This window comes from Myotis davidii, unplaced genomic scaffold, assembly GCF_000327345.1.
Source record: "Myotis davidii unplaced genomic scaffold, ASM32734v1 scaffold72, whole genome shotgun sequence".
NCBI lineage: Eukaryota > Metazoa > Chordata > Mammalia > Chiroptera > Vespertilionidae > Myotis > Myotis davidii.
This window is the reverse complement of record NW_006284618.1, coordinates 2,619,523-2,630,041: the sequence shown is the minus strand read 5'-3', so window position 1 is coordinate 2,630,041 and position 10,519 is coordinate 2,619,523. Positions and strand designations below refer to the sequence as shown.

General features: G+C 51.6%; 1 protein-coding gene across 2 annotated transcripts in view; it reads left to right on the top strand.

Annotated features, from left to right (window-relative positions):
- Positions 1 to 10,519, top strand: part of INPP5A (inositol polyphosphate-5-phosphatase A) — a 141,611-nt gene that overhangs the window by 76,505 nt on the left and 54,587 nt on the right. For both annotated transcript variants that reach the window (XM_006754915.2, XM_006754914.2), the window contains exon 5: positions 8,290 to 8,353. In XM_006754915.2, the coding sequence (XP_006754978.1) occupies positions 8,290 to 8,353 (64 nt within the window). The remainder of the gene's footprint in view (positions 1 to 8,289; positions 8,354 to 10,519) is intronic.

The following is a 10,519-nucleotide window of genomic DNA, read 5'->3' as shown; positions in this document are numbered from 1 at the left end:
CGGTGAGGACCAAGTGGTGTTTTCTTCAGATGATGAGGCTGTGGGTACATCGCAGCCTCCTCCAGCGTCTGCCTCCTTCTGACTGGGGCCACAGGGACATGCGGTGCCTAGTGGTGAGTCAGGGCTCTTGAGCAGCGGCCTCTGCCTGGGAGGCAATCAGAGGTGGGTGGACACGGAAGGAGGAGGCCTTGCTGTGCCTTGTTACTCCAGTGGTAAGGGCATGGGGTGGCAGGAGAGAATATCACAACTGAGTGGTCGTTAACATTGAACTGTGATAACACCATCCTGTGTGCTTCCACATGCCCCCTGAGGGCGCAGAGCAACCCCATGCAGCAGGTACTGTGATGATCTTCCCGAATTGCAAATACAGAGACAGGCGCAGAGAGGTCAGCAATTTGACCGAGGTCTCCAGACCTAGGGGGGTGGGCAGATGCAGGGCGGAGCTTGGCGCTGTAACTGCCGTGTACAGCTCCCTCAGAAGAGCAGGGACACGGGCAGTGGTCAGGGCTGGGTGTTGGTTTAGAGCAGCCGTGGGCAAACTACGGCCCGCGGGCCAGATCCGGCCCGTTTGAAATGAATAAAACAAAAAAAAACAAAAAAAGAAAGACCGTACCCTTTTATGTAATGATGTTTACCTTGAATTTATATTAGTTCACACAAACACTCGATCCATGCTTTTGTTTCTGCCCTCCGGTCCAGTTTAAGAACCCATTGTGGCCCTCGAGTCAAAAAGTTTGCCCACCCCTGGTTTAGAGGCTGACCAAGGACATGCCGTTTAAAGCTGGAGGACAGTGTTTTGGTGGCTGAGACTCGAACAGCACCCTAGTTCAGGGCCCAGGGAGAGAGCTGCGTTTTGAGTGGCTTCTTTAAGGGACACTGTGCTCTGTGTATCTCTGGCAGACCTTTGTGTAGAAAGAATTGGATAACATGCCCCGTTTTAGAAACGGGAGAGCTGAGGCTTTATTGATGTGTGTATTTGCTCAAATCACATCGCTGGCAACTGCAGAATTGAAGTCAGAATTCAAGGACTGCCTGTGGGCCAGGAGCACATGTTACATGAAGTGCGGGGACACGAAAGGATGGTGGAAGGAGACAGACGGTGTGCCGTCTAACACACGTGTGATTCGAGCCTGAGAATAAAGCAGGCAGATTGGAAGTTATTTTTGAAGAGATGATAAATTTTCCAATGCCTGGGGACCTTCATACACCCCATGAAAAATCCCAGTGAGCCCCAAACAGGATAAAGAAAACCCACCCCAGAGCGATCATAGTAAAAACGACAGAAAACCAGAGATTCAGGACCCTTCAAAAGCTTGTGTGGGAAAAAGCTAGGACACCCTTGGCCGGCGGCACTCACGCTGCCTGCTCCCTGCCCAGCAGGGATGTGACAGAGCAGCGTGGCCCCCAGAGTCCCCCAGGAAACGCCACCGTAGAGCTCTGTGTCCAGCAGAACACCTTTCAGGAATGAAGGTGAAATAGACATCATTCTAATGAAACCCAAGAGAATCTGTCACCTGCAGACCCCACAACAGGCAGCAAGTGCTCAAGGGTGTCCTCACCCAGAGAGCGCAGGGCTCCAGAGAGAGGCGGGGGCAGGCGGGGACAAACACCGTGAAACGGAAAATACGGCGGCAGAGTGAACACCTGGGCGGAAAATAAACTATCTCCACGTTTAATACCCGGGTGTTTGAAACGGGAGAGGATTAAGTCCCCCAGTTCCAACGGGCTGGGCAGACTGGGGTCAGCAGGACAGTGTCCAAGGCTTTGGGACTTGGAGCAGAAATAATAAGGACGGTGGGACATGGAGGCCGGGTCCCGTGGAGGCAGCAGGCCCTGGAAAAAGCTGCTGTGTTGGCATGTCTGTGCAAGGGGACTGCGCTCAATGGTTTGAAACAGAAGTAAATGGCGGTTTCCCAATATAATTGCAATTTAAAAATCAATTAAGCCTTTCGGGTAGCATTTTCTGTGCCCTGAGCTCTCCTAATGGCAGCAGGTAGTTTGTAAACAGCTTGTGCTCAGTGTTGTCATCCCTTAAAGTGCATCCACTCTAATTAGCCTCTCTACATAATGCACGGAGCCCGCTTCTCCAGAACATCTGTAAGAACGAAATTGTAATTGAAAAGCTAACGATTTTTGGAAGACAAAAGATAAAAGTCAGAGCTGCTTTAATTATGATACAAACTCTCCACATAATTTAATGGGCATAAAAGTTTATTGATTTACTTTTGTAATCATTTAGACATGGAAAATATGACAATAAATTTCATAATTTAAACTAGTTATTTTAAGACTGATATATTTCTTGCTCATCACTGAAACTTTGTTTGCAAAGTCTGTATTATTGGAAAGAGCATGTATATTGCAAGTGAATCTCATTTTCAGAGGAAAGTACTTGGGTGGTGCAATGAAAAATAATTTGGGTGCTTGCAAAGGACATCTAGGTCTGCGCCATTTCTTCTTGTCGCCTAGCTGGGTTGGGCACATGGTATGAGTCCTGTGATGTGGGCTCCTCTGTGCACTCAGCTCCCTCCCCAATGAAACAGGCACAGGGAGCTGATTCCTCTCCCACCTGTTGTCAGGCGTCAGCTCATGAAGTCTGTTAAATCAAGCAAAAGAAGTAGGATTTTCCTGTTGGAAAGGAGGGTCCAGGAAAACGTGTTGAACACTAGCCGGGAGAGTACATGTGGGGAAAGAGCTGGGAGGGTCCAGACTGACAATAACCCGGTACATCTCCATGAGATGGCTCCCGGGTGACGAGTGCCTGGGCCGCATCCTCACGGCAGCCCCGCCCTGGCCCAGGAGGAAGGGCAGGACCAGCAGGGGCCTCCATGTACCTGCGCCTGTTTCTTACTCTCAGTGTGGACAGCATTGCCACTCTCTCAGGCACCTTCGTTCCCTTACATGCGGGCAGTTCTCTGGGTGAGGAGTGGCGGCTGCCATCTCTACAGCCAACTAAGAGAGCTGGAACTTCCCCTGCCAGAGTTTCTTTCAATCTACCATTTGGGTGTGATGCTCACAGCACCACTGGCCTCTGGAGTGTGGACTCCAGGGCCACCCTGTCCCCATGTCCTTGATGTGCCGGCAGATCAGGGCCCCATGGCCACTTTCTCCCCCCACTCACCTTTAAGACACCACGTGCCCCTGGATCCGTCCTTCTCCTTGACTGCCCTGTGTCCCCATTGACTGCCCTGTGTCCCCATTGACTGCCCTGTGTCCCCACTGACTGCCCTGTGTCCTCACTGACTGCCCTGTGTCCCACTGACTCGGCGGCTGCCATCTCTACAGCCAACTAAGAGAGCTGGAACTTCCCCTGCCAGAGTTTCTTTCAATCTACCATTTGGGTGTGATGCTCACAGCACCACTGGCCTCTGGAGTGTGGACTCCAGGGCCACCCTGTCCCCATGTCCTTGATGTGCCGGCAGATCAGGGCCCCATGGCCACTTTCTCCCCCCACTCACCTTTAAGACACCACGTGCCCCTGGATCCGTCCTTCTCCTTGACTGCCCTGTGTCCCCATTGACTGCCCTGTGTCCCCACTGACTGCCCTGTGTCCTCACTGACTGCCCTGTGTCTCCACTGACTCCACTGTGTCTCCATTGACCATCCTGTGTCCACACTGACCACCCACCTTCACACTGACCACCCACGTCCACACTGGCCACCTTGGCAGTCTCTCTGTAGGCTCTTCTCTTCCCAGTCCCTCCACAACAGTATCCTGGGACCAGTCCCTGGCCCTGCCCTTTCTCTGGCTCTAGTCAGTCCTCGGTGAGAAGACCTTATGTGGACCGTGCTCATTTACATCTGCACCCAGAACTCTGTCCTGGACCCCAGTCCCACACGTCCAGCTGCCTTTGATGTCTCCCTGTGGTGTTTTACAGCCATTGCAACCTCAACGTGTACGAAGCTGGATGCTTCCTTATCCATCCTCAGTCCCAGGCAATGGCAGCACCCACGTCCTGCTGGCCTGCCAAAACGCTGGCCCTCGGTGCCTCCCCAAGCTCACGGCCCTTTGTCAGGGCATCCTGTGGATATTGCCCGTGTTCAGAAGCTGACCCTTTGTATGAAGCACCTGTCACTGTCCCTCGTATCACACCATCTCGGTTTGGGCCATTTATTCAGCGAGACCTCCGGCCACCTGCCAGGGCAGGGGAGTGGATGTCAGGGACCATTTGTGAACAACTGAACCAGTTCTCAGCAAGGCTGTGCCTGAGTCAGTGGGTGACCTCGCCCTAGACACGGTGCGATGCGAGTGTCCCCTGCAGTTGGCAAATCTGGCGTCACCCATCGCATGGCCATCAGCACCCTCCGGGGCACCCCTTCCCAGCAGCCCATCTATAAAGGCCGCCTCACCCCCCATGGCTGCTCCTCACTGCTGTGATATAAAATGTTAACAGGCACATTCATCTGTTGGATTTATCGTGGGCCACACGAGTCATTAAGTGGCTGTTGCTTGGAATGTTTACCCTCCCTGTCACGATGCCTGTGCTCTGCCGGCCCCTTGCCGGGCTGCCTAATTGGGGACACTACAACCAGGGCTGTGACAGGGTTCAGCACCCCGGTGTACGCATGCCAGCTCCCATGGTGCACGCTGTATAAAATGCTCTTTAATTCAGGAACAGATATCATTAACTTTGTAAGTAGATGAACACAATAGACAACCAATTTAATTAACTTCTGATGTCGGCTGTTGGACAGGAGACAAAATGAAATTATACGTGCATCTCTCAAGCAGGCAGCCAGCCTAGAGAGGGCTGGGCGGTGAGGGTCAGACGGGGGGACACCTTTGTGCCGTCATTTCACGTTTAGCCCAGAAGCTGAAATTGGAAAGTCAGTACTTTGTAAAGAAGTCAGCTCTCATTTTCGATGGTTACAAAGCTGCTCGGAGAGGCGGAGCAGCCTCGTGACAGTGACATGCTAAATGCGACCTCTCCCACACGCTGCCCTTCTGGATAAGGCTGGGCGAGATGGACAGGAATGACGCCTCATCCCATTAGACCGGCCGGCCGTGAGTTTATTATACAGGGAGAGATCAATGAAGCGCTGCATTGATTTAAACAAAAGCTTTGTTTCATTTATTATTGTTTATAATCTAATGAAAGTGATAGTAACTTAGCTTTGATTTATTACTCAATCTATTAAATTTTATTAAAACCAGGAGTCTTGGGACTTACTCGTGAAAGAGTTGGTCCTCCTCTTGGTAAAGTGTGTGATTTTTTGCAGTCGTGTTCAGCTTCTTGGAATAAAGTGATGCATTAGGTTGTCCTTTAAACCCTGAGTAGACAGTGCTGCACATTAGCTCCTGAGCAACTTAGCCGGTCACTCCTGGGGGTGTCCTGCGTCTCCACACCGCTGTCATCTAACCAGGACTCTACCTCCCGCCGTGCACCAAGCATTGTGCTGGGGACTCAGAGGTGACGAGACCATCCTGGAGGAGCCTCCCTCCCCTCCCAGAAAAGGAGACGGCAGGGGCTGCAAGGGCCGAGCCCCTTGCACGAATTCCATGCATCGGGCCTCTAGTAGAGAAATAATTCCAGATTATGTTGAAAAATTTAAAAACCCACCAAATGAGAAAAAGACGAATAGAAAAATGGACAAAAGATGTAAACAAGAAATTCACAGGAGAAACTTAAAATGCCAACAACTCTTAAAAAGAGATGCTCAACTAATATAATGAAAATGCAAGTTGAAACATCAACCATGTATAGTTTCACACACATCCAACTGGTCATTGGAAGCAGTTTTTATTTCCAACAGAAGAATGGATAAATAAATTACAATATTTTGGCATGTTGGATTATTGTGTAGCATTTAAAAAACTAAAGTTACAGCCCTGGCTAGGTGGCTAAGTTGGTTAGAGCATATCTCCTGAGAGTCCCCACTTCTCTGAGAGGCATCACTGTGTGTGTATGCGTGTGTGTGTGTGTGTGTTGTGTGTGTTTGCACAAGTACTACCTGGGAATAAACTAGCTGTGAAATCGTGGGATGGAGGTTCATGGGATGCACCCCCTCACCCAGTACTGAGTCCTCAGTGCTCTTAGGTCACGTGAACCTGAATGTCTTAGCATTTCTCCCGTCTCACAGAGGAGACATGTGTAGGAAGGAGATTGACAGCTGGTGTGCTGTCAGACGCACAACCTGCGATGTAACTGGCTTCACAGGGGATCCCCAGGCCCAGATCCCTTGGGAGGGACGGGAGGTGGCCTGTTCCTGTTAGGGGGAATGCTCCCTTCTGCAGTGCTCTGCAGGCTCCTGGGAGCTCAGACCTGGTGCTCTTGGGAATCGCAGTGGCGACATTTTCATTTTTATATGTTTTTATTGATTTCAGAGAAAGGGGCAAGGAGAGGGAGAGAGAGAAACATCCATGTGAAAGAGAAATATCAATTGGCTGCCTCCTGCACGCCCCCTACTGGGGATCACGCCTACAACTCGAGCATGTGCCCTGACTGGGAATTTAACTGTGACCTCCTGATTCATGGGATGGTGACACCCAACCGACTGAGCCACACTGACCAGGGCAGTGGTGACATTTTCACAAGGATGTTGGCGACACAGGTGAAAGCGGCCTTTCCCACCAGGTGGGTGGGGACTCCACCTTTGGCTCATACCTGAGAAGCCCTTCTATGTTTTTCACTTTCGTGGTATCTGGAGAAGAAAAATGTGTTCCCGTGTGCCCTTTACTGCTAAGTCGACTTGATTTGAGTGTCAGGAATTCTGTCTCATGAACAAGTGAGCCGGATGGGGAGGCCGCAGGTTAATGGTATGTACTTTGGCTGCCAACCCAATTGCGGAAGTGATCGATCACTGGGCGTTGGATCTGTTTGCAAATAAAGAGTGATGGAGGCGTTTCTGACGAGGAGCTGTGTTCTGTCCTGCCCCATGCCTGTGTGCAGTGGCCTCGTCAGGGAGCTGGGACCCCAACAGCCGGTGCTTTGCCACTGCCTGTCGCTTTCTGTCCCAGGATGCGGAGCACTCTGCACCATGGCCGTCCCAGCGGCTGTTTGCAGAGCTCGCTGCCGCTATCAGGGCTCCCCTCCAAAAGCAAACTGGGGTTGGGGTGCGACCGCTCATCACAGGAGCAGGCTGCCATAGAGGCCCAGCACTGGCTGAGTCACTTTGCCAACACTGGTTTTCACCAGGACCTGGTTCAGCTGCTGAGCCTCCTGAGGAGCGGGTTTCATCTGCTGTGGGCACTGATTCCTGCCCATGCCCAGGTGGGTGGGGACTCCAGGCCATAGCCATCTCAGAGACAGTCCCCTGCCACGTTCCACGTTCACATGGAGCTGGCACCTCCTGTGCGGCTGCCCAGTTCTGTTTCTGGTCCTTGCCCAGCCCCCAGAGTCCTGAGGGGCTCAGCGCTGTGGGTGATGCTGACTTCTCCACTGTCAATGCCCTGAGGTTGTACCGCTGCAGGAGGGCGGATGGCTCCTGCCTGCAGTGACCGGACTGCAATGCGCTTAACGGAGAATTCATAAGCACTCTTGACAGTCAGGTTTATAAATATGTTAAAAAGTATTTTAATTGTTTTTAGCAAAACAGGCAAGGAGTCAATATTCTCAGACGCGTCAAACACACTGTTGACAGGTCCTGTGGCAGGAGGACCCGGAGAGCAGGCCCGGGCGCATTTCTATGCAGACGTCGTCGCGGCTGTGATAAATGAGGGCCCTGAACCGTATTGATAGAGTAGGTTAAACATTGGAAAAGTTACCTGAACTTTGACTTTAAATATTCATTACAGCTAATTATGGATTTTCCGACTCTATGAATTACAGTTTCCATCCCTGCATTGGCAATGTATTTTCCATTTATTTGTTGTAAACTTCATGATTTTATATCAGCTGTATCACATTTAATGAGGTGTTGGTTTAAATGTTTGCAGTGACATTTATTTACTTACGCTGTTTCTAAGTGCGTTCTGCCTGAAACAAATTAAGACATCCTGTGGAAGGCGATGGTGACAGGCCGTGAGGCGGCACGGGCGCAGGCTGTTGCTGTTCTCCTGGCCCACAGGCCGTGTGTGCCCCGCGTCTGTCTTATGTGGTGGGGCAGAAGTGAGACACCTGGTTGGCGCCTCTGTTGGAGGAAATGCCGCTGGCAGCTGGCTCCTGGGCTGGGACTCCTGGTGTTCGGGTATTATAGGGTTACCCATGAACAGTGCAGATCTCCATGATGTGATTGAGTTACAAGGAGCTCACCTTAAATTCTAGTTCAGAGCGTTTTGTTCGTCACTCTGGACTGTGTTAGAAATATCCTCCTGCAGGTCTCTCACCTGATCTCTCTTTTGCTCTACAGGCTCTAGGAAGCTTTTATTTTCTTCACGAATCCTTAAAAAACATCTACCAGTTTGACTTCAAAGGTAAGACTATGATGTCAATTGTCCAGAATCCTTCTGGGGTGTCCTGTCTCAGCTGACTCGCCACCCCTTGCCCGGTGTCCCTGTGAGGAACTGGCGTGGTCTCGGTTTGAGTCGTTACTGGCAGTCACTAACGAGGGACCTCGTATGAAACCTGGCTTTCTGGCTGCACTAAAATCAAGACAGTTGGCCTGCGCCCTCCTAGCCCAGCCAGCTCACCCACTCACCCACCTCTGCCACCCCTCTGCTCCCAGGGCAGGGCTCAGCAGGCCACGCTGCCTCTCCTGCAGTAGAGCCCGAGGAGAAGGGAAAGGCTCTGTCTGCATCTGTGTCCCTATCAAATGTGCAAAGTGGGAATAGAACGAGACGGTGGCTTATCCCAAATGACCCGTGAGAGCCTGTTTGTGGCCAAGTGGGAAACGTGGTCCCATTTTGATTGGGCAGCACTGCCTGGCTGTGCTGGGAAGAGTCTCCCAGGGTTGCCTCTGATGTCACAGGCTTGTCGCTGTGTCTTGGGGGCACTGGAGGCCGTTACCCCAGATCTGACAAATTTCAGTATCGCCCGTTCCATTGGGCATGTTGGTCCTTTTATCTTCCACTCAGTGTTACATCTCCGGGTTCTGTGTAAATTCTGCAGAGCTCCATTCAGGCTATTGAGCCAGATCACATTAATTTGAAATGTCATTAAAGTTGTAATAACTGTGGAGAGCCACTAATTATGTCAGTGTCTCCAATTCATTATCTTTGCTCACTTGGGAGACAGATCACCCCTTAGGAAACGGAGAGCAGTCTTCTCCAAACGATGCAAGCCGTACCCTGCGCCGGCTGAGAGCAGGACTCGGCCAGTGGCGGTTCACTGGCCTGTAGGAGTCTCTACAGGCTTTTAAATGAGCATCTAACTTTCCCATAGTGACCTTGGCTCTGACTACAGTCTTCATGGGCACTGGCACCAGTGTTTCCTGTCATTGACGGGAGTGGTGAGGAGGTCCCGGAGGGGCTGGCGGCAGAGTGGGGTGATGCTGGTCACCGGCACCACAGGCTTGGACATGTGCCGATCATTGAACTGGTCCTTTCATTAAGTAACCATTTGCATACATATTTTACTACGGAATCTGATCAGTCGGAAAGTACCTGCTGGCCCACAGTGTATTTAAAACTGTATGTTGGAGGTATGCATGATTCCAGCACAACCTTACCCCGGGCCTCCACGTTGTCCATGACAAGAGCTGTGATAGTGACAGGCATTGAACATGCTCTGAGCTCTCTTGTGTGTCAGGAGAACGTGTCAGTTCTGAAAACACTCACAGTGTCCCAGCACGGTGGGTGCTACTGCTGCCCCACAGCAGGGTGGGGTGTGGGTGCAGGTGCAGGGTGCAGGGTATGGGGTGCAGTACAGGGTGTGGGATGCAGATGCAGGGCATGGTGTGGGGCATGGGATGTGGGCTGGGTGTGGGTATGGGGCATGAGAAGCAGGAGAAGGGTGCGGATATGGGTGCAGATGTGGGGCACGGGGTGCAGGGTGCAGGGCGAGGCCAGCATCTCAGGCAGGGGCAGTGCCTGCCCCCTGCTCCGCAGCCCTGCTCTTCGGGGCTCACTCTTCTTCCTTGAATTGGTTACAGCAAAAGCGATCCAGAATTTGTGAAAAGTTTGAATATACTTTTATAAAAAAAATAGCCCAAATTTTAACAAATAAGTAACTACTTAGAAACTTCAAGACTTCCAAAGGTACAGATGAAAAGGGATGAAAGTGACTTCCAGTTTCTGGTCCAACATGTGAAGATCTTGGAAGTCGTCAGCCCTGTCCTCGCAACAAGAAAAGCCAAACAAACTGCAACTGGACTACTGTTCTTAGGTCCCTTGGAGAAGCGAGGTCACAGGGCAAACCGCTGCCGCAAAGCTGGAGACGGGCAGACCCAGAGCAGCAGAGCTACTGGGTGGAGACCGTCACTGCAGCCCCCTCTGGGTGACACTGCAGGGTGTTGACCAGGTGCTGGAGGCTGCGCATGGGCTGGCTTGAGAGGGAAATGCCTGAGGACCAGCTTCGGGGTGCTGAGAAGCACATGTGAGGGGCACATACTGACTGAGAGACTGAGCCCTACTCAGGGGACTATAGAACATTTTCCCTCCACCCAAACCTCACACCACAGCATCCCAGCAAGGGCTTATGAT